Source organism: Emys orbicularis, chromosome 2 (genome assembly GCF_028017835.1).
Source record: "Emys orbicularis isolate rEmyOrb1 chromosome 2, rEmyOrb1.hap1, whole genome shotgun sequence".
Classification (NCBI taxonomy): domain Eukaryota; kingdom Metazoa; phylum Chordata; order Testudines; family Emydidae; genus Emys; species Emys orbicularis.
Window position 1 is genome coordinate 18,520,709 of NC_088684.1, and position 24,685 is coordinate 18,545,393.

Sequence of the window (24,685 nt, forward strand, 5' to 3'; positions counted from 1 at the left end):
CTATAAATGTTTGATTTGAAATTCTTATTTTCAGGCTCACTGCATTAACTATAAAATAGAATATAAATTGTGTATCTGTAGAAAATGGAAAGAATTATAGTAGTTTATAGGCCGAACCTACAAGCCTGTACTCACTAGAGATGTTTCATGGGCTTCAGTTGGCCAGCTAATGGAGGGCATATACAAATGAGCAAGTGTTTGCTAGGTTCAGAGCTTTAATTTGTAATATTTATATTTTATTTACCAAAAAAGTTATTACTTCAATAAATTTGAATATAGCATTAAGGATGAAAAAATAAAGCACTCAAAGATCAGGAAATGCATATGTAACTTTAAAAATGTAACCTTAACTCTTTTTCCCTATGCCAAGACCTTAAAGAGGCTCTCTCTTTGTATTGTTAAGTTACTAAAAATGTTTATTAAACTATAAACTGGAATTTCTTGCAGAATCTTACATACAGGTTTCATGCATATCTTATTTTCTAAGTATCATTAATATCTACAAATAAAGCAATTTAAAAAAAAAGGCTTTGTAGTTTTAAAATCCTTAACTAATCTGATATCACCGGTCATTTCACATAGGATATTAAACCAGCTGTAAGAAGATAACTGCGCTTTTCTACAGACATGAGTAATATTTTAACCAAACCTTTTTGAGTTAGAAAAAAAATCCAAACTTTAACATTTGAAATCTGAAAAATTGTCAGACCTGCAATGTGAAGGTTGTTTAACAACTTGAGTCATTTTCAGTGCTAGGGCATCAGAAAAGTAAACCTTCTAGCACTAAGGTTTTAAGATTTTATTATTATGAAAACAGTCTGCCTTCATCTTGTTACCTACATTTCATCTGGGTGGTTCTTTTGTTAGCTTCACTTATTTTGTTTCTGTGGTGACAAAAAAGGCACAGCCACTGTGTGTGTGTGATCTGTCAACCAATAATTCTTTTTCTTTTTAATGCTCCAAAATTTTCAGACATTGCTGTCTTCTTCAACGTACATAAATTATATAAAACAGATTATAACAATGTCACCTCTTTAACAATTTTTGTATTAGCTGTGAAGATAGGGTGAGGAATGGGAAGACAGGCCAGAATTAACTATTAATGTAATCTATTCATTGAAAAAATGAAACATTGTGTGGTCATGCAAAATGTTAGATGTGAAATCATAATCCAAATTCTTTATTGCCAGCGTTTTCTGTCTGTAGATGCCAGCCTTCTTCCCAAAGATAACGTACGTTGGTGCCCTAGGTATTAGAGAGGTGAAGTCATTAAAAGACCAGTCCAGTCTGTAGTGCATTTACTCCTTCTTAATCTACTAGCACGGCAGGAACAGGACTTATATCAATCAAGTGAGGGCAATGTAGATAAAAGCAGGTAGGAAAGTGTGTAATACTGTCCCAGTGCTCTTGAATGAGATATTGGTGCTGATAAAAGTTCAGGGACCACTTGGTTTTCCTCTTCTAGATAGTGATTTAAGGTATGAATAAAAATAAAAACCTCAGTACTGAAAAAAGTAGAAGCTGAACAGCATCTCTTCAGGGAACATAGAGTGAAGATAGCCAACTAACACAGCTTTTATACAGAAATGTCTTGATGGGAGAGGATCGAGTTTTCTACTTTGAACCTTCGTGGAACAAATTCAAATAATTGTTTTCTGTCTCTGAAAAATATTAAATGCACAGCATCAAAACTGCATAGCCTTAAGATAATTGCTACTAGAGTGGAGGTTTTTCCTGCTCCCCATCCCATATAAGAGATGAGGAAGAGTTGGAGAATAGAATTCATATAAGCATAATCTATTGAAATGAGAATTTAACCCAGAGAAATCCTAAAAACATTGATTAGAATCCTCCTGTAGTTCTATTTTAATCAGTTTAAAGTACTGTATAGGCTTAGAAGCATGCGGACTACATGAATGATCAGACAGAGTGATAAGCCTTTTAATGTATAAACACCTTTTTCAAAGAGAATTTAATTTATGACCTTTCAGTCAGATAAATCAGGGACATGAATTGTTAACTTTGTGGTGGATATAGTGTAAAAATTGGTTTTTTGTTTGTTTTAAAAAGTGAAGACATAAATGAAAAATTTCAATTAAGCCAAATAAGCTTTGGATGATGTCACTTTTTTATTATTTTACATGAAGAATTCTGCTCACCTGGTCAGAAAAGTGAAATTAGGTGTTTGTTTTATTTAAAAGCTTATATCTATGAAACTAATGCAGTTAATGTAGTAAAGCATAAAGAATAGTGATAAAATTTTTAAAAGTGATTTAGGTACTTAGGCACCTAAGTTTAATTGAAAATCAGTTGTACTTGAGCTCCTAAGGGCTGAAGACTCTTTTGAAAATGGGGAAATTAAGCACTTTTGAAAATGTTAACTAAATCAGTTGGTTTTCTGGAGAGTGTGTTGGCTTGCTAATCTATTTAAAATTTAAACAATAATAAACATGTTTATTTCTTTAACTTCTGTTTGTCCTCCCTCCAAGTTTGTTGTACAGGCATACTAAAAAGAGCAGTAATTATTCTTGGTTCTTGATATATTGTCCTGTTATTGTTTAGGCTAAGGAAAGTGTGGCAGAGAAGAAAGTGCACTGTCAAAAATGGAATTCTTACCATATCACATGCAACAGTAAGTTGACTTTTTTATACTCCATTATTGTCATAGTGAATTCAATGAACTCTATCCCTGTGAATCTATTGACTGAATTAATATAGATCTGTTATGCGACTATTTAAAGTATGGTGCATAAATACCTCTTCTACCTAGATAATTTAATGCCTGTTCACTTATTTGTGAAAAATTGAAAACCATTCAGTTAAGCAAAATAAATGAAAACATGAAAGATTGATTGAATGGTAACATATAATTAATATTCTATATTGTGTATAATAAAAAATCTAGCACGAAATAGGTTTTTTTGTTATGTTTGTTCTTTTGTACACACTGACTTCCAAAGTAAATGCTGAACTGTTTTAGGCTGCAGGAGCCTTTTAAGATTTTACCTGGACTTAAATTAAACAGCTTGTTGTTAGAGCTAATTCAATAATAAAAATGTATTTGTGAATAATTTATTTGGCAAGTGGCAAAATTTGTTGGAGAAATTATTCACAGCGAATAAGACATCTAGTTTTACTTTGTTAGGAATGTTGCTAACTTTGAGGCATCTAGCTGTGCCTGGGACTTGATGGGAAGAACTGAAATCAACAGACAGTATTAAAGAGCACATCTTATTCTTTGCACATTAATAGTAGTAAAATTTGCCCCATAAACTGCAACTTTTACTTATTTTATAAATAAAATTAGACCATATAAATAGTATCACATTGTTTTGCCTATCTAGCAATTGGAATAGAGGTGTTGCCAAGCGTTTGGGGCTTATGTTACATATGAGTGGGGTGCAACAGTCGGATTAATGTATTGATTTATTAAACACTTTCACCTGTTCTGGAGATTTAGGAAAGATTCCCATTGCTTTCAGTGGACTTTAGGATGTGGCCCTTAAATGTTTTGTGCCAAATAATGTTGGTCCATGGGCAGTTACAACAGATTAACTAAGAAAATGTTTTCCTTGGCAAGTGAATTGTCATTTAATACATTTGTACTGAGGTGCTAATACTAATTAAAAATATTTTAATGGAACATTCGCACCCAGTTTTAACAGCTGGAATCACATCCTCAATTGCTTTCGTGAATTACATATTCATCTTACCTATGATTATTGTAATTGTCAGCCAGACCAATAATGTTCTTGGCTGAACTATTTTTTCCTTCTCCTATAGGCTGCTACATAAAAATATTTTCTTCACTTTTTGTGTTCAGGTAGCAAGTGGGGATGCTGCTCAGACTTCTGTGCAACATTAATCAAACTCCATAAAGGAGGCAAAGTTTGTCTTGGGATCTTATTCTGGATATACCCTGGCACGTACAAATGAGTCTATGATTTGATCTATAAGCTTGAACTTCTTCCATTCCACTTCGGGCAATGATCTCATCACATCTCTTAAATTAGGCAGGTTGAGGACTGATTGGTATTTGGATGGGTGTTCAGCTAGAATGGTGGTATGATGTGAGAACCTCAATAGAACAAAAGATGATGATGATGCAAGATGCCTTATAGTGATAGATCCAGAGAGTTCAATCTATTTAGCTTAACAAAGAGAATGTTAAGGGGTGACTTAATTACAGTCTATAAGTATTTACATGGGAAACAAATATTTAATAATGGGTTCTTCAATCTAGCAGAGAAAGGTATTATACAATCTTGTGGCTAGAAGTTGAACCTAGACAAATTCAGACTAAAAATAAGGCATAATTTTTAAATTTTAATTAACAATTGGAACAGTTTAATTTTTAAATCGAGATTGCGTGTTTTTCTAACAAATATGCTCTAGGAATTATTTTGGAGAAGTTCTATGTTCTTTGTTATACAGGAGGTCAGACTAGATTATCACAATAGTCCCTATTGGCCTTTGAATCTATGAATTTGGCGTTGGTGAAACAGAAGGTGACACTTTTCCCTGTAAGCGATTGTTAAGTTTATAGTGCATTGTGCTGCTGGAGGTGCCATCTATCAGATGAGGTGTAAAACCTGGTCTTTACCACTTCAGGTCACTACAGATTCCAGATCTTTCGCAAGTATTGGAAGGGGTGTTGTTGTGACTTTAATTATTTCCAATTGGCTAATTTCATTCTTCCTACACAAAAACACCTTAAAGATATTTTTTGCTTTACTGAAGCGGAGAGTTGTTGAATGCTGTTAAATTACTGGTATCTTCTACCTCATTGATAGTGGTATTTGTCCAGTGCATGAAGTGAGATGTGTGTGTGTGTGTGTGTGTGTGTTTTAATTTATAAAATCAATTTGTGAATGTTGTAAAGGGCTTTGTAAGACAGATTCAATTAGTTGTTATTATTTATTATTATAATATACCACCCTTCTTTAGATTAATATCATCTTGGCAGATGACATATAATACAGGATTGGTGTTCCAATGTTGGTACAGCTTCATACGCTGATATTACTTGTACTGGCATTGCTGAAAACTCGTCAAATGCCACATTGCTACTGGCACAGTGCATCTTCACCAGTATCCCCACTAACTCAGCAAGTGACAGAGCCTCCTTTACACTTATCTAAATTACAATAGTTCCATCATAGCTCCTGAAAGGGAAATCCCTACAGGAGCTTCAGTGCCTTCTCCTGATTTTGCAAGTTTTTAATTGATAATTAAGCAACAGGATAAAAATTAGTTGCAAACACTAACTTAAGAGAAATATGTTATGATTATCTTTTGGGGGGAAAGGCACAAAAGAATGCCTGATTCATATTCAGGTAAGAATATCAGTCTGTTCATTTACCCTCATGTGTTTGCTTAGTTATGGGGTCTGTTTTATTTAGAAGTCCTTTCACAGGATGACAAATGATTTCTCAGAATTCCTCACAATGAACAATTACAATTATCTGTCATGAAGGACGTTATTTGCAAGGAGTTTTTCCTCAGTGAACCAGTTCGCAAATCCTTCCAAAAAATTGTTAATTACTCTTGGTGAACTAGGTATAAAGACCAAAAACCAATCACAATAATTTGGATTGCAGATTGGGTATGAATTAAGCCTATTAAGTAAACTATTATTAATCTGTTTACTGCTTGGTATTTGATTTCAAACTGTCCCCCCATAGCTGATCCAGAGTAGTTTTTTCAGGAGTTGTTTGACTTGAGGCTTACGGTTGACCTAAGGACAAAGGGCACGTCTTCACTACCCGCCGGATCGGCGGGTAGCAGTCGATCTATTGGGGATCGACTTATCGCGTCTAGTGAAGACGCGATAAAATCAATCCCTGATCGCTCTGCCGTCGACTCCGGAAATCCACCGCGGCAAGAGGCGGAAGCGGAGTCGACGGCGGCGCAGCTGCGGTCGACTCGCCGCCGTCCTCACAGCCAGGTAAGTCGACCTAAAATACGCAACTTTAGCTATGCTATTCACGTAGCTGAAGTTGCGTATCTTAGGTCGACACCCCCCCCAGTGTAGACCTAGCCTCAGTTAGTTCCAGTACAATGTTAAATCTGATATCTGATCGCAACTTGTAATGAGTAGTCCACAGCAAATTCCCTTATTGCTGTTCTAGAGAAATTTAAATTCTCTAGCTTCCATATTTTGGAAGATTTCACTCTTACGAAATCTGTAAACTTTCTCTCAAGGTGTGTAAAAATGTTAGAACAAACTAATGCTGATTCATAAGTGATAACTGTAATCCACCTAAAACATAATAAGCCTTCACAGACTAAGCATTAAGAAACTTTCTTCAGGTTTAGCTACTTTTATTGGTTAAGATTAGGCTGTTACTCAGATTCTAACTAGCTCAGGGGTGGCAGGTTATATGGGCTCGTGGTGCCCGAGCACCAGGAATATTCAAGGCTGGGGGCTGTGCTCCACCAATATGTGGAGCTGGGTTTCTCCCCTGGACCTGCCTGGAGAGGGCACCGGCCCCTGCCGCCACCTCCCCCCCCCCCCCGCCCCGGAGCGTCCCCCCCCGCCCAGTAGCGTAGCTGGAGGGGAGCAGCCGCTCCCCTCTGTGCACATTTTCCAAAAGCGGCGCCTTTCCAGTTTCCAGGCAGCCAGCACTGGGCTCCAGACTCGGAGTCTGGAGCCGGGTTTTGCGTGTGGCCGCCGGCTGGCTCTGGGCTCCGCACCGCCCCCCCTGCATCCTCAGCCCTGCTCGCTGGCTCCGGGGCTGCAGCCAGGTCGGCTGGTTGCCGGGCTCCCTGGGAGGAGGCTCCCGTCCCCCGGCTCCCTAAGCCGGGGTGGGCTCTGCCGGGAGGGGAAGGGGTGGCAGTGCAGCCCCCCCCCCAGCGCAGCGGAGCGGGGGGCTGAGGAGCAGCAGCTCCCTTGGTCCCCGGCAGCCCCGTGCAGAGCGAGGCAGCCGCGCGGCAGGGAAGGGGGCTCTGAAGCCCAGCTGGTGCTGGTGAAGAAGGAAGGAAGAGGGGAGGGGGCGGGGGATGTTTTTTTCTCCTGGTCTCTCTCCAGCGCGGAGGGGGCTGAGGGAGCGGCAGGACCAGGAGGCAAAGGAGCGACTTTGTGTTATTGCCCCCCCCCGTACTTACACCCCCCCCCGTGCTGCGCCCGGGGCTGTGAAACTGATTAGTGCAGCTTGTGAAGGAAGGAGGGGTAAAGGTGCTTTAAGGTGCCAGTTATGTCTCCTCAGTCTCAGGCTAGGTCTACACTGCAGCGGGGGTCCGACCTAAGATACGCAACTTCAGCTACGTGAATACCGTAGCTGAAGTTGCGTATTTTAGGTCGGCTTACCTAGCGGTGAGGACGCGGGAAAGTCGACCGCTGCCGCCGACTCCGCTGCCGCCTCCTGCCGAGGTGGATTTCCGGAGTCGACGGCAGAGCGATCAGGGATCGATTTTACCGCGTCTTCACTAGACGCGGTAAGTCGATCACCGAAAAACCGATTGCTACCCGCCAGATCGGCGGGTAGTGAAGATAAAGCCTCACTGCTGACTAGCTGCAGACCCAGTGCTCAGAATGAAGCAGTGTTCTCAGGGACTGTACAGACTCTATACTAATTTTCAATTGCCTGCTAAATGCTTCAGCCATGCCACCTTTTCACTTAGCTATCTCCTGAATAGTGGTGACTGGGAAGGGGGGGGGGGTAGTGTAGCAGATGCCAATTTGAGGTGAATAGTCTCTTGGCCAGATTCTACTGGGTTTATGGTGCTTTGTGCTATGGACTGGAGCAAAGTGGCTGGTGAATAACCAGGAATCTGGTTAATAATTGTTCTCTAAATTCAGCTTTCTTCTTTTTCTCTCTCTCTGAATTATCACTAATTCAAAATAGTAGTGTGCAAGTTGACTGGATAATGGTAATAGCATAATCTCTTGTTATAACACTGTAAACCCTACTACCTGATTAGTAATTTGATATGTTGGGTGGCGCCTTTGTTTGTGTTTGCTCCCCCTGATGTTAGAACCTGGCTACGCCACTGGGGAGGGGGGCTTCTTAGACCTGAGCAGCTGGGGCTTGGGTGAATTTTGTGACACCCTGCCCCCCCCCCAGCCACCACCCTGCAGTCCCCACTCCTGCCCCACGCTGGGCAAGGGGCAGCCCCATCCCCAGTGAGGCTATGGTGAGGGGCAGCAGCAGGGGAGGCCACACGTGATGGCAAACCCCTTCCCCCCGGTACCCACCATAGGGGAGGCGAGTGGGCTTTCTGGACCTGAGAGAGGCCCTAGGAGCATGTGCAGTGACCGTGGTGCAGAGTGAGTGTGCTGCGGGGGAAGAGGAGGGGTCCCTCCCCTGGAGCTTGCTGCTGCCAGTGGGGGGTGAGTCCTCTCTGGCCCTAGCCCTGTGGCAGCCTGTCTGCACTCCAAGTTCCTCATCCCCAGCCCTGCCCCACCCCAGAGCCTGCGCCCCTAGTTCCCCAACCCTGAGCACACTCCTGCACTGTGAACCCCTCATCCCCAGCCCCACCCCAGAGCCCTCACCTGAGGGGAAAAACACACAACTTAAAGTTGGTGGTCAGTTTGGAGTATCATTGTGTTTAGCACAATACTTGATTATTTTACACCCTTTAAAGTATATAACTAGTCGTATACAGGTGTTACGAAGTGGGAATGTTCTTAATGTTTTCTCTGAATACTGTGTGTGTGCCTCAGTTTCCCCTATGCATTTCTTAAGGATCTAGATGGTGGGATAAGGGGGTGTGATTGTTGTAGAGCCCAGTGTGATGGTGTGTGCACAGAGAATGGCCGAAACCCTGTCTCCGGACAACTAATGGCCTGGGCCACTCTCCTGCAAAGTGCCAACTGAAGGTGTTGGAGAACAAAGAGATCAGGTGACCTCCTAATGCCTGGAAAAGAGACAAAGGCCAGAGGAGGGAGTGTTAGTGCCTGTGCGGACTTCCAGAAAGCGCATGGTGTGGAAGGGGATGCTCTGGAACCACTCCTTCAAAGCCAGTCAGGACTCTGGGGGAGCCTCCTCTCTCTGAGCATACTGTCTCCAGGGCAAGAAGCTTACACCTTCCTGAGTCTGACCTCGGAGAATTCAGCATGCCCTTCCACACCGTGCGCTTCCCGCAGTGAGTCCGCCCAGGCGGAGTCCTGGGGCAGCCAGAGGTCCCTGTACCCCAACTCTGCAGTCAGACATGACTCTCAGCCAGCCAGGAAAACAGAAGGTTTATTAGACGACAGGAACACAGTCTAAAACAGAGCTTGTAGGTACAGAAAACAGGACCCCTCAGTCAGGTCCATCTTGGGGGGTGGGGAGCCCAGACCCAAGTTCTGGGCCTCTCCCCATTTCCCGAGCCAGCTCCAAACTGACACTCCCTCCTCTGGCCTTTGTGTCGCTTCCGGACAAGGTGGCCACCTGATGTTTGTCCCTAACACCTTCAGTCGGGACCTTGCAGGGGAAACTGAGGCACCCACACAGTATTCAGAGAAAACATTAAGAACATTTCCACTTCGTCACAACAGGTGCAACAAAATATAATACTGTATATTGAAGCAGGCAAGTGCTGCTTCTAACTTTCCACTTTTAATTGACCCTTGTAATCTTGTGGCGCCGATGCGTTGTAGCTTCATTTTATCCCAGCAACAAATTCTTGATTTGTAGGACCACTAATAATCAACAATGGATTTTTCTGATAGTGATATTGTGCAATAAAGAGAAACATTGCACTTAAATGCTTACGGCTTCCAGTCCATGTTTACACTATTTAATAAAATATATATATCGGCTTATGGGGGGGGCACCACCAAAAATTATACAAACCTGCCGCCTATGAACTAGCTAAATTACTAGGAGACTCTGCTTGCTAAAGTGACAAGTGCCTGTCATGCTGAACTTCAATTGTAATACATATAGAGATCAAGAACTGATTGACTTGTCCTTCTTAATCTTTATACTTGTATTCCTAGTGGTCATCACCTCCTTTAGTTGAGATAGCAAGTTGCAAAATTTGACGGCTGACATCTTTCCCTTCAAAGACATGAAGACAAGATAGTTAATGTTTTTTCCCTGAGATCTTCCCCAAAATACTATATCCTACAGATTTCTTATAAACCAAGAGAGTTCTGTGCCTGTGTTTGCTCCCCCCCCCCAACTCAGTAAACCTAAAATGGCTCTTCCCCTGCAAACACTCAAATATAGGTCCCTCAGACTTGAAATTGTAGAAAACTAAAATTGCAATAAGGCCAAAATGCTATGAGATTTATTTTACATATAATTTTTTTTGTATAACTTGTTATCATGAGATAATGGCTGCAATCAACTATAAAAGTTAGGTTACTATTATTACAGCATCCAAAAACATGCTAGGTGCTTTATAGTACAATAAAGTTAGGATATGATGAGACATGGAAGGAAACAAAGTGAGGAAGACAAATATTACAGCATTAAGAAAACTTCAGGCCTGTGCATATACATGGCTTGGTGGTTCAGTTAGGTTTTGTTCAACTCTGCTAAACCAAGTATCAGAGGGGTAGCCGTGTTAGTCTGAATCTGTAAAAAGCAACAGAGGGTCCTGTGGCACCTTTGAGACTAACAGAAGTATTGGGAGCATAAGCTTTCGTGGGTAAGAACCTCACTTCTTCAGATGCAAGACTGAAGAAGTGAGGTTTTTACCCACGAAAGCTTATGCTCCCAATACTTCTGTTAGTCTCAAAGGTGCCACAGGACCCTCTGTTGCTTTCTGCTAAACCAGAATTTCTTCCTTAATAAGGGATGGTGCAGAGGCTATCTTACTTCAGCAGGGTCTCCAGTTCCACCTGGAACGCAGACCACTCACTCCCTGTAGCAGCAAGGCGTGTCTGTAATTGACAGCACTGGAGACTGAAGCCGTGTACTCTACAGAATGGAAGCATCATGTTAGAAAAGCAGCATAAACTTCCCCTGCTGATTACTGCATCAGTCCTGACCTAAAAGGATTATCTCTAGGGATAAGAAGATAGCTCAGTCTCCAAGCCTATCTTAAGCTTGGTCTCCCTGCTGTGTCTGGCAACAAAGGTGCCATTTATAGTGCTGGCTTTTGTGATCTAGACACCTATGCATTTTGGTGGCATCATAAAAATCCTCTACATTGGGAGCATAATTAAATTGTCCCCATTAAAAGTTCAAACTTGTTGAAATCAAATAAAGAAGCCAAAGCTGTCAGAAGAACAAATTACAGCTGTATCGGTAATGCAGTTTGTTTTCTTTTCAGGAGTAGATAAGTAAAACAAGGCGTTTCAACTTTTCTCAGGGCAGTCAGTTCTTTCTAGTTACTAGTCTATGTCATAATCCAAGGGTTTATCAGTAGACATAGAAATATCAAATACATTCAGTGATCATTTCATTCTCAGGAGAAAGTATGAATGATCCATTGTTTCTCTTTCCCGCCTACTGTATTTAAATGTTTACTACACACCACCTTTTCAACATACTTTTTTCTGTGCATGTAATATGCATATTAATGCCTCCTTTCCCCCACCTTAGTTGACTTTCATGAGTCAAATTAAAAATGTAATCTATAACCAAAAAGAGAAGGCAATAAATCTTATGAAGCTTGTCAGTTTTAGAGGTCGAAAGAAGAAAGGTAAAGCAATAACATGTATCTTTTTGAGCATTTTTGTTGAACTAATATGTGAGACGTTCCATTTAAGAGTGCAAACCAAGCCAAAGAGTCCTTTTTATATCATGTATGCTCCAGTTGGCCTGTTTTGGCCAGGTCTTCTCCATATTCTGGAGCGCAGTGCAGAGCATCTGTCTTGGTTTTAAAATAAAAATAAATATTGGCCTCCCACCACTAGGGGCTGCAGTAGTGTTGAATGGGTTGGAAGTATGATTATTATTCTTCTATGCAGCTGCCCAGTGGAGGTCAGGCTTGACAAAGCCCTGGCTGGGATGATTTAGTTGGGGATTGGCCCTGCTTTGAGCAGGGGGTTGGACTAGATGACCTCCTGAGGTCCCTTCCAACCCTGATATTCTATGAATAACCATGGCACTGGCAAAAGCCACTCCTGTGTCCACAATCCCAACCTTCCACGTTATTGTTTTAGTGAGTAATTCAGGGTGGTCTCTCTATTTCATACACATTTCAGGTATCTCAGGGCTGACTAGGACACAGGGATTTCAGGGGAAGGGAAGCATGCACAAGTAACCTGGGGAGAGAGGAAACCCCCAAACCCTTCCCACTTTGAGACTGGAGATGCTTTCTTCTCACAGGATCCTCCTCCACACTGGAAACTGAAAGGCCAAGAACAATCTGAACTTCTCTTCATATGTTGAGAGATGCCCACTAGAGAATCCTGGATGGGGTTGCAGAGATGGTAGTAGATAAAGGACACAAAGGTGGAGGAAGCTCCATACTTCCTCCACCCCTCCATTCCCAGGAGTGGCTGGGAGAGTGGGGAGCCAGATTCTTACCCTATGAAGGAAGGAAGCAAGCATGACATGCCCACTAAAGATTCCCAGCAGCTATGGATGTGCCATCCTCCCCTGAAATTCTAGGGATGGCCCGCATAATTTCCCTCTTCCCCTAAAAGATGCCATTGAGAGGAGATAACTGCCCACTGGCTTCCTCTCCTCCTCCTCCTCCACCCAAGAAAACTGAAGGTAAGGAACACCTTTTGAGGATAGAAGTTTGTCTGGAGAAATAGGAATGTGGGTGCTTGTGGGGCAAAGTTTGTTAGGGTCAAGTAAGTATCCAAACTTTTTGGGTGTCTGTCCAAATCCCAAAGCTTAAGAGGGCCCTAATAACATATATAAAATATTGGGCAGGATTTTGAAAGAGTTTAAAGTTTATATAACGCTTTGGAATCCATATCACTGTGAAAATATAAAGCTTAATCATCACAGAATATTCATGGCTTTTGTTTTGCCATTTAGCATGTGCTTAGCATGCCATTTAGCATGTGTTTTGCCAAAGGGAGATAATTTAAAATTGTGGTGTTGCAGGTCCAGACTGAGAGGCATTGCCAGAGCTTTGAGAGACAGTTGCACAGTGTTTGCCTCTAAGTCTGGATCTAGTGATGATATCAATTAGATTGCAAGCTCTCAGTGAGATTGCCAGTTCTTTGTGGCAGGAATAGTCTTCTCAGTGTATAACTGCACATCACCTAGTACAGTGAGGCCCTGATCTGATTGAAGAGTCTAGTTGATACCACAATACAAGTTATAAATGCCAGTTTTTTTCATCTACTGTAAATTTCCAGACCTATCCCTAACACTGTAAATAAGCCAGTCTGATAGCACAGAGCATGGAGCATCATTCAAGACATCTGTGTTCAGTGAGACACTTGGGAATTCAGACTCTGTACCCCCATCAAGACCAGAGACTTTTTGATCAATGTCCAGGGTAAGATGTCAGCTCTCTTATTACTTAGTTATTTCTTGCTACCTATTACATAGAGCAAAATTCTTATTATGCTGGTCACTTCCTATGTAAGGTGAGTTAGCTGGATAGAGATAGATGAGCTGCCAAATAAATCTTAAAACGAAGGCTTTTAGAGTAGCTGCAGGGAAGCAAAGTTTGGGACATTGCCAGGAAATAGCTTGTTTCTTCTTTGAGTGCTTGCTCATGTCGATTCCATTCTAGGTGTGCGCAGTAGGTCATCGGAGATTTTTGCCTTAGCACTATCCATAGGGTCAGCAGTGGCACTCCCTTGAGTGTCGCACTCATGTGTCGGTATATCAGGTTGGTTATTTGGAGAGCCTTTCCTTGCATAGCAAGAGCTAGCAGTTTCGTCTCTTCTGACTTTAAGCCTTAGGGCTTTGTAAATAGTAGTGTATAGTATTTAGTGTTAAGTAGTTGGTCAGTATAGTTGGGAGTTAGAATCCCAGCGGGGACTTCGCCCCAGGCACGGCATGCCCCGATCTCTGGGGTTAAGCCCTGTGCGGACTGTAACAGGCCTGTGCCTGTAAGTGACCCCCACATCAGCTGCCGCAAGTGCTTGGGGAATCACATGTGAAGGACAAGCGTATTTGTAAAAATTTTCGTTTGCAGGCTCTCCTCATTGGAGACTGCCCTTTGTCCAGCTTCTGAGCTGTCCTGCCAAGACTCGACTAGTGCCTCGGTCTCAGTGTGCAGCGCACCCCCGGCACCGCTCGCCGTTGCTGGTGCCCGGAAAGAAAACGAAGAAGCACGGCTCCCTGGCACTGGACAAGAAAGGCCAGTGGGCATCAGGCAAAGGACACAGTTCAGGCCACCCTGCCACTCCGGAGCCACTTGGATGTGCCTTCCTGGTTGGGGCCCTTAGCCCCTTAAAGGATCCACCACCGACTCCCAGGAGCAGTAGGGGACCCAAACTTCTGGCGGCATCAACGCCTTCCCAAACTCCCCATGGCACTGAAGAGCAGAGGCCCGCGTGCCACAGGAAGTGGCAAAGGCTCTCTACGAGGGCAAGCCAGCCGCTAAGACCCCTCAGAGGGCAGTGGAGCGCTGCTGATCCCCCTAGACAAGGCAGCGCTCTCCATCTCCGCGCCGCAGATCTCCAGTGTTGCAGCTAAGATGCTCTGGGGCTCGCCCACGGTCTCGACATGGATTGCCTAGGGAGAGGCGCCTGTCTCCGTACTACCAGCACCATTCGCCCTCCCACTGGTCATCCTCTCAGCTCAGATCTCTGTCGCCTGCCCCATGGGAGCACTACCTGTCGCGATTCCGGTCCCCCCAGCACCAGTCCTCTCGATACCAGCACTGATCGTCCCACTCCAAACACGGGTCTCCAATGGCGACGGTCAGCAGGCAGACACAGGCAGCGACGGCCCCACCATGGTCACCGGAAGATGATTTCTCTGGAACGGAAGGGCTGTTCAGCCCTCGCCAAGGCCCCACCAGCATGATTGGCCACCTGAGGCCACGCCAACGTCTACAGCGCCGCCTTGACAACACGGTCAGTGGCGTTATTGGAGTGCGTGGGGCATGCCGGTGATGACGATGCCCCCTTCGCACCACTCATCTGCCGCCACTTCAGAGCAACATGTGGCAGCACCGGGCTCAGTGCATGAGACCTGCTTGGAGGTCAGGGTAGAGGAGGCAGTGCCCACCCCAAAAAACCCCTGCCCCACAGAGCATGTGCTGGTCTGTTCAGGCCTCTTGATTGTCATGTTGATAGATTTGACTTCTTTCTCTATTGTTCCGTGTAATGTTTCTCTAGGTTGCCCTCTTTTTCTCTTCCCAGGTGGTGTCCATAATATCATTTGATGTGGAAGTCATGTTGGTGGCATCCTTAAAGTGTGTCCTAAATATGTTCATCGTCATTTTCTTACCATGTTTGGTGCTTTAAGTTTATTTACTCTACTTGGTTTCTGATGTTGCAAGAAACTCTTTCCAATGGACTCTGAAGATCTTCCGCAGGCATTCACTTTGGAATTAGTTGATCTTCTTATCAATTTCTGCTGCAGATTTCCACAACTCTGCTTTGTAAAGGAGGACAGACTTGGTGGTGGTAAAAAATTTGTATTTTTGTATCAGTGCCAATTGTGCTACTTTTCTAAATCTTTTCAAGTTTGTGAAAGTTGTTTGCTGCTTTTGATATTCATTGCTTGATATCTAGCATGGTGTCACCATCATTGCACATCTCACTCCCTAGATATGTAAAATGGCTGACTTCTTCTAGTGTCACATTTTGCTCTGATGGTTGCTCTCGGGACATTGATGGCCAAATATTTTGTCTTCCTCTTGTTGATAAACTTGTTTTGCAGTGTCTGCCAAAATCTGCGTCTTTTCTTCCATTAAGCAATATGTTGAACGCAGGAGGATGTCATCAGCAAAACCAAGATTACCCAGTTGTACAAATATAATGTGGTATATTTTATAAAATAGCAAAATCTTAATAAACTTCACTAAGCTTCTGCTACATTTTTCTGGGAAATGGTTATTATACAATGTGTGGATTAGCAAAATTCTATTGTAGTTTGGGGAGTGGGAAATGGAGAAATCATCCTTCCTAAATCTAATCGATCTATTTTTTTTTGTTTAGTTTTGCTTGCATGCTCTATGGGGGATGAAAGGGATGTTAACTGTGGATATTTTGAGACCCATGTAATATGCTTCTTGAAGGTCCCCTAACTTGTTCTTGCATTTGATTTGAAGCCTTATTCTCTACATCTGACTTGAGCATTCACATTTAATACCACTTTTTAATGACCATAAGCCTGGTGGCAGCTCTTCTGGTCATTATTTTATTTACAATATTTAGGACTACAGGGGACAACCAAAACCTTTTTGGTGGTAGTTCACTCAAACAAGGTTTATTTAAACTTACTTACTGTACTTACCCTGAGGAGTATTTTGAAAGCTGACAGAGATGCTAGCTCTTGAGGATTTGGGTACAGAAGAGTTTCAGTATAGATCAATGAAAAGATGTATTGTGCTTCCTGTGTGCTCATATTAGCCCGTTCAGGAAGGTACTTAAACATACTTTGATCATGTGAGTAGTCAGTTGAGGTCAATGGATACATTAAAGCTAGGCATATGCCTAAGTACCTTCCTGAACCAGAGCCACAGTCAGGTAAGTGAAAATACAGAAAAAGATTTAACAAAGCACATTATGAACACATATTTACTAAAGCAGTGGTCGGCAATAAAGCAGTGGTAGGTCCTTCTGTATTTACACAGGACCTACATTCAGCTCAACCACCAAACTTGGCTGGAAAAACAGAGCCAGCCTGCATAGTTAATTTGGTTTCACCTCCTCTTTACCAGTTAGTTGAAGAAATGACACCAGTAAGGGAAATGTGTGTATTTATGTAGTGTGTGTATATATTTATCAAAATAGTTTTGTTACTTTTTAGCTATTTTCAATTACTTGTATGAAATAATGAAATAAAATGCAAGGAAAACGTAAGCATTCATATATGTATTCATTATGTAACACAAAAATGCTTAATTATAACAATTGGATCTTTGTGTTATTAAACACAACAGGAAAATTAAATATTGGGACTTTTAAAAACATCTTCATTTCTTCAGACACTTCTGAAATTATCAAAAAAATGAATTGCTAAAAAGGGGCTTATGTTATTCTTGTACTACTCCATCCATACTGATAAAAATGTGACTATACCCATACATAAAAGGAATGGAAAAAATACCTTTCAGTGGGAAAAGGGCCCTAAATCAAGACTGCTATAGGTAATTTTTTTGTCTTTAGTCCAACAGGCAACCTGCCAAACTGAATTTACTAACCTGCCAGGTGAAGCCAAATGCAGAAGATAAGAAGTCTTTTGATCTGATATCACGTATGTGACATTTTAAGTGAATAAATATTTACACCATTCATTATCAACTAGTCCATTGGCTGGGATTTTACAGAATGTTATTGTTTAGCAAAATAATTACAAGGTTCTATTTTAACTAGAAATGAATCTAAAGTGCAAAATTAAGCTCCTAATCCAAACTTCTACAAAGTTTTGTGGATATTTGGATCCAGCTCGGATTTTGACTCAAGGACCATGACTATATACATCTTCCTATGGAAAGTTTTCTAATATCTATACTGTGTATCCGTTGCAAACCATAAGATGCACTGTGCACAAAATTAACTGTTATGAAGATAGCAACTATGCGTGAACGTGCTTGCTTAGATTGTCAGGTAATTATTCTGCAATTTTAACAGTCTATCAGTCTTTGTTCAAAATACCCCCTATACTGTGTGTGGAACTTCAGTTTCATCTCCTTCATAAAAGATAGCCTTCAACCATTCAGTAATACTTGTGCCTGTCTATCTTGCATTGTATCATAGATAGGGATCTGTGTTTGTCATGGAAGTCACGGATTCCCTGACTTTCCGCGACCTCCTTGACTTCTACAGCGGCCAGTGTGGCTGACCCCAGGGCCGCCGAAGCAGCTGGCTTCGGGGCCAGCTGCTCAGGTGGCCCTGGGGACAGCCACACCAGCCGCTGCTGGAGTGGCTCTGCAGCCAGCCTCTTGGGCACCTCCGCAGCCAGCCGCAACGGCCCAAGTAGCGGTCCCCGGGGTGGCTAGAGCAGCTGTGCCCCTACCCCCCACAAAGCAGCAGCCCCCTTGGGCATGCTCCGCACAGCAGCAGTCCCCTGGGGTGCACCTCCCGCAGCAGCAGCTGCCCCAAGATTTAGTCGGGGTATTTATAGTATAAGTTATGGACAGATCCAGGGCCTGAATTTTTGTTTTTTGCCCATGACCTGTCCGTGACTTTTACTAAAAATACCCATGACTAAATCCTAGCCTTAGTCATAGAAATTAATTTTGATTGTGATAAAAACAATAACATTTTCTTCGTATTGATTTTATTTTTTCCAAACAAAATGTACCTATTTTGGGCTAATTTTGCCCTAATTTTGTCTTGTGCAACTCCTTTTACTTCAAAGGGGATTTTACAAGGCAGAATATGCCCCATATAGTGTTTTTCTATGGATTCTATAAAAACAGGGGTGTCTGTTTTCAACAAGTTGACTAAGATGTGGCATAAAATTGAATAAAATATGCTGGCTGTACAAAAAAAAAAAGTAAGTGAACTTAATGTAACTCAAAAACTGTACTGCCTCAACTCTTCTGTATTCCATTAACTATATCTGTCACCAGACCCTCATTTGATACAAATGACTTATACTGTCAACAGTTCTGTTTCTTATTTAAAAAGTTCTGTTGCTTTATTAAAAAGTTAGTAACTGAAAATAGAGATGTCATAGGCTTACTGTCTTATGTTAACATATGTCCTTGCTTGCTGAATATATTTTGGTAACAGATGCTGTTTTGGCATCTTAAAATTAATTTCAAATCTGTCAGATGTGTTCAGCATTAGAAAGATTTTTGTTTGTTTGTATTTCAGATAACAGAACATACCACTTTCAGGCGGAGGATGAGCAAGAGTATATAGCGTAAGAATGTTTATACTGTCATCAAGATATTTTTAAATTTGTATCTAGAAATATGCAAAATGTGTCACTGGCAAAACTACTTTTGTTCAATTAGTGGAAAAACGCTATATGCCTTTGTTCCCTGGATTTTTTGCTATGCTGAAAGTCGTACGTGAAAACTGCCATTCATCAGAGTGAAGAGTGGTAAGGGTTACAAAAGGTTTGAAGCCTACAAACTCCGTGAGAAGGGGGAGAGGGGAAGAAGACAGTAGAATAATTATCTGTACCCTATCTCACCATTTTCACTGCAGAAAAAACCATACATCTGCCACTTTAGATGTAGAGAACGGTACTGGAAATGGGAGACAGAAAATACCTTCTCTTTGAGTCTTAGGCCTGGTCTACACTAGGCGTTTGTCGAATTTAGCGCCGTTACATCAAATTAACCCTGCACCCGTCCACACCACGAAGCTATTTAGTTCGACATAGAGGTCTCTTAAATTCGACTTCTGTACTCCTCCCCAACGAGGGGAGTAGCGCTAAATTCGACATGGCCATGTCGAATTAGGCTAGGTGTGGATGGAAATCGACGCTAATAGCTCCGGGAGCTATCCCACAGTGCACCACTCTGTTGACGCTCTGGACAGCAGTCCGAGCTCGGATGCTCTGACCAGCCACACAGGAAAAGCCCCGGGAAAATTTGAATTCCTTTTCCTGTCTGGGCAGTTTGAATCTCATTTCCTGTTTGGACATCGTGGCGAGCTCAGCAGCACTGGCAACGATGCAGAGCTCTCCAGCAGAGATGGCCGTGCAATCTCAGAATAGAAAGAGGGCCCCAGCATGGACTGATCGGGAAGTCTTGGATCTCATCGCTGTGTGGGGCGATGAGTCCGTGCTTTCCGAGCTGCGCTCCAAAAGACGGAATGCAAAGATCTACGAGAAGATCTCTAAAGCCATGGCAGAGAGAGGATACAGCCGGGATGCAACGCTGTGCCGCGTGAAAATCAAGGAGCTGAGACAAGGCTACCAGAAGACCAAAGTGGCAAACGGACGCTCCGGATCCCAGCCACAGACATCCCGTTTCTACGAGGCACTGCATTCCATCCTAGGTGCGGCCGCCACCACTACCCCACCACTGACCGTGGACTCTGAGGATGGGATATTGTCAACAGCCGGTTCCTCGGACATGTTAGCAGACGGGGAAGATGAGGAAGGAGATGAGGAGGACGAGGCAGTCGACAGCGCTTACAACGCTGATTTCCCCGACAGCCAGGATCTCTTCATCACCCTTACAGAGATCCCCTACCAACCGTCCCCAGCCGTTAACCCGGACACAGAATCAGGGGAAGGATCATCCAGTAAGTGTTTTAAACATCTAAACATTTATTTTTTAACAGAACAGGAATATTAACAATAACAACAATGGATTTCTCATGATTAGTGTGCCCTAGGTGCTTAACGTTTCAGTCCTGGGCAGTGCAACTGTTGAAAAAAAATCTAACAATGTCCGGTTTTGCATGATTGTTCTGCCCAAGCCGCTCTACTGTTTAGTCCCTGCCAGTGCAGCTACAGTAAAATGCGGTCTATATGTCCGGGGATAGAGCTGAAATCCTCAATGGACATCTCCACGAAGCTCTCCTGGAGGTAATTGGAAAGCCTTTGCATCAGGTTCCTGGGGAGAGCGGCCTTATTGGGTCCTCCGTAATAGCAGACATTTCCGCGCCAGGAGACAAGCAAGTACTCCGGGATCATTGCCCTGCAGAGCATGGCGGCATACGGCCCTGGTCTTTGCATGCTTTCCTGAAGCATTCTTTGTTTTTCCGTGTCTGAGATCCTCATCAGGGTGATGTCGCTCATGGTGACCTGCTTTGAATTAGGTAGGGGAATGTTAGTATTGGGACTGCTTGCCCATTCCTTTACAGAACTGTAACCGGCGGTTTACAGCCACGCGGTGGAGGCGGGAGAGGGGCAGCATACAGGGATCTTTCCCTGGGACAGCCGCGAGGGGGTGGGACAGGGGCAGAACTCATGCTTGCCGGATTGCTGGCAGCATGGACTGGCATTGCTTTCAATGTGAAAGGAGGCCAGTGCAACTATTAAAGTTTTAAGCAGCCACAAGTCTACGGCTTACCATGTCGGCCTGCTACACAAATTCCGGTGTCCTGCCCCGCTTCTCTGATCTGCACTGCAAGACCCCAGGCACTGAATGCGAAGGCCGAAAATTCGACCTTGTCCTGAGTGCGCATGTGATAGGTGCTGTGCATGGTCTTCTTTACAGAGAAAGACTATGTTCTTTGTTCACAACTAAATTTATCTTTCTGAGGAATTCACTCCCTTTTTCCCATTCCCACAGCTGCGACTGTCTCCCAACCCAGCCTGGCATCACACTCCCAGAGGCTAGCGCAGATTAGGCGTAGGAAGAAGAGGACACGGGAGGACATGTTCTCGGAACTTATGGGCTGCTCCCGAGCCCAGGCAGCACAGCAGACCCAGTGGAGGGAGAACTTGTCCCAAATGCACCGATCACACATGGAACGGGAGGAGAGGTGGCGGCAGGAAGACCAGCAGGCGACTCAAACGCTGCTTGGACTACTGAGGGAGCAAACGGACACGCTCCGGCGCCTTGTGGATGTTCTGCAGGACCGGAGGCAGGAGGACAGAGCCCCGCTGCAGTCTATCTCTAACCGCCCTCCCCCGCCACCAAGTCCTATACCACCCTCACCCAAAGTCCAAAGAAGGAGGGGCGGCAGAGTCCGTGAAAACTCTCACTCCACCCCTGCAGACTGCTCTACTACTAGAAGGCTCTCATTCCCCAAAATTTGACAAGTCCTTTCCTTCCCGCCTCACCCAAGCCCCCGTCCCAGTTTCACCCCCCAGTTTCATGTGTAGTTGATAATAAAAAATACGTTTCTGTAAATTACTGTTTCCATCATGTTCTTTAGAGGAGAGTCTGTCTGAAGGGGGGGAAGGGGGTTGGTAATTGGACAGGACAGTCACCTTTAGCAGGGTACAGAGGCGGGGGCAGGTTCAGCAGCAGGGCACACACACATTGCAGTCACTAGTTACCCTGGTCATTCTGGGAGGTGGTTTTAGTGTTCTGTGGGGGGTGCTCTGTGACTTTGTGGCGGGGGAGGGCAGTTACAGATCTTATGCGGCGGTCCTTATCCTGGATCACAGAGCCACGCAGCAGGGGATCTGTAACCGTCCTCCCCCTCCCACAAAGTCACATAGCCCCCCCACACACAGAGTCCCAAACAGGAGGGGTGGCAGGCTCCGTTGAAACCACCAGTCCACCACCGCGGAGCCTGTCATTCCTGGAGTTTGGAAGCGTCATTTGCATCACTACACTACACCCGCTCCCCACCACAGTCTGCGTCCCAGGTTCAACACTTTCCCACGAAAACAGTAATAAAGAAAACGGTGTTCATTAACAAAATTCAAGTGATTTTATTTTTTAACGTGTGTTGGAAGGGGGGGAACGGGGTATGTAGCTGGAGAGGATACTGAACATTTAGTGGGTAAAGAAACGGGGGCAGGTTCAGCTTCTCTGTACACAAACTGAAAAGTCACTGGTTACCCTGCTCACTCAGGAACCTAGCTTTCAAAGCCTCCCGGATGCACAGCGCGTCCCGCTGGGCTCTTCTAATCGCCCGGCTGTCTGGCTGGGCGTAATCAGAAGCCAGGCTACTTGCCTCAACCTCCCACCCCGCCATAAAGGTCTCCCCCTTGCTCTCAGAGATTGTGGAGCACACAGCAAGCTGCAATAACAATGGGGATATTGGTTTCGCTGAGATCACAGCGAGTCAGTAAGCTTCTCCATCTCCCCTTGAGACGGCCAAAAGCACACTCCACCACCATTCTGCACTTGCTCAGCCGGTAGTTGAAGAGTTCTTTTTCAGTGTCCAGGGCGCCAGTATAGGGCTTCATGAGCCAGGGCATTAGCGGGTAGGCTGGGTCCCCGAGGATGACTGTAGGCATCTCCACATCCCCAAGAGTTATTTTGTGGTCCGGGAAGTAAATACCTTCCTGCAGCCGTCTAAACAGACCAGAGTTCCTGAAAACACGAGCGTCATGAACCTTGCCCGGCCATCCGACGTTGATGTTTGTAAAACATCCCCTATGGTCCACCAGTGCTTGCAGCACCATTGAAAAGTAGCCCTTTCGGTTGATGTACTGGCTGGCCTGGTGGTCCGGTCCCAGGATAGGGATGTGAGTTCCATCTATAGCCCCACCGCAGTTTGGGAATCCCATCGCGGCGAAGCCATCTATGATGGCCTGCGCGTTTCCCAGGGTCACTACCTTTGAGAGCAGTACCTCAACGATTGCGTTGGCCACTTGCATCACAACAACCCCCACGGTAGATTTGCCCACGCCAAAGTGGTTCGCGACTGACCGGTAGCTGTCCGGCGTTGCAAGCTTCCAGAGGGCTATGGCCACTCGCTTCTGGACAGTCAGGGCTGCTCGCATCCGGGTGTCATTGCGCTTCAGGGCAGGGGACAGCAACTCACAAAGTTCCAGGAAAGTCCCCTTCCGCATGCGAAAGTTTCGCAGCCACTGGGATTCATCCCAGACCTGCAGCACTATGCGGTCCCACCAGTCCGTGCTTGTTTCCCGTGCCCAGAATCGCCGTTCCACAGCATCCACATGACCCATTGCCACCGTGATGTCCTCGGCGCTGGGTCCCGTGCTTTCTGACAGGTCTGTGCTACTCTCAGACTTCAGGCCCTCACCGCGGTGCCGTAGCCTCCTCGTCTGATTTATCTGCATCTGCCTCTGGGAAAGGTGGATGATAAGCTGCGAGGCGTTGACAACGGCCACAACTGCAGCGATGGTCGCAGCGGGCTCCATGCTCGCAGTGCTGTGGTGTCCGCGCTGTCACTGACCAGAAAAGTGCGCAAACTGATTTCCTGCCAGCGCTTTCAGGGAGGGAGGGCGGGAGTGACGGTTGGATGACGACAGTTACCCAAAACCACCCTCGACACATTTTTTTCCCCAGAAGGCATTGGGGGCTCGACCCAGAATTCCAATGGGCAGCGGGGACTGCGGGAACTGTGGGATAGCTGCCCACAGTGCACCGCTTCCAATGTCGACGCTTGCCCCGTTAGTGTGGACTCACAAAGTCGAATTACTGTCCTTAGTGTGGACACACACGTTCGACTTTGCAATATCGATTCCACATATTCGATTTAAGTAAAATCGAACTACTCTCGTAGTGTAGACATACCCTTAGTATACTTTGGAATCTAGTCATTTCCATTAGTTACTTTATTAATGCAATTACTTGCCCCCATAGATTATTTCAATAGACTTATCCATCTACCTACCAATGCAGAACTCTCCCTTACTTTCTAGTGTTCTGTGATTCGCATTCCTCTGTTTGTCTTTTGCGTATTGCTTTTGGTAGCCATAGGGCTTTGATAGCAGTGTGGTTGTGTAGAACAGTGGCTCTCAAACCTTTCCAGATTACTGTACCCCTTTCAGGAGTCTGATTTGTCTTGCGTACCCCCACGTTTCACATCACTTAAAAACTACTTGATTACAAAATCAGACATAAAAATACAAAAGTGTCACAGCACACTGTTACTGAAAAAGTCTTACTTTCTCATTTTTTACTATATAATTATGAAAAAATCAATTGGAATATAAATATTGAACTTACATTTCAGTGTATAGAATATAGAGAAATATAAACAGGTCACTGTCTGTATGATATGTAGTTTGTACTGTAGTTTGCTAGTGCTTTTTATGTCGCATGTTATAAAACTAGCCAAATATCTAGGTGAGTTGATGTACCTCTTGGAAGATCTCTGAGTACCCCCAGGGGTACACATACCCCTGGTTGAGAACCACTGCTGTAGAACATT

The 24,685-nt window shown here is 44.3% G+C and overlaps 1 protein-coding gene across 1 annotated transcript in view; it reads left to right on the forward strand.

The window, feature by feature from the left end:
* ASAP1 (ArfGAP with SH3 domain, ankyrin repeat and PH domain 1) overlaps positions 1–24,685 on the forward strand; it is a 252,092-nt gene that overhangs the window by 146,778 nt on the left and 80,629 nt on the right. Inside the window, exons 12-14 of the mRNA XM_065399859.1 lie at positions 2,563–2,632; positions 17,138–17,225; positions 18,794–18,842. Coding sequence (XP_065255931.1) covers positions 2,563–2,632; positions 17,138–17,225; positions 18,794–18,842 — 207 coding nt within the window. The remainder of the gene's footprint in view (positions 1–2,562; positions 2,633–17,137; positions 17,226–18,793; positions 18,843–24,685) is intronic.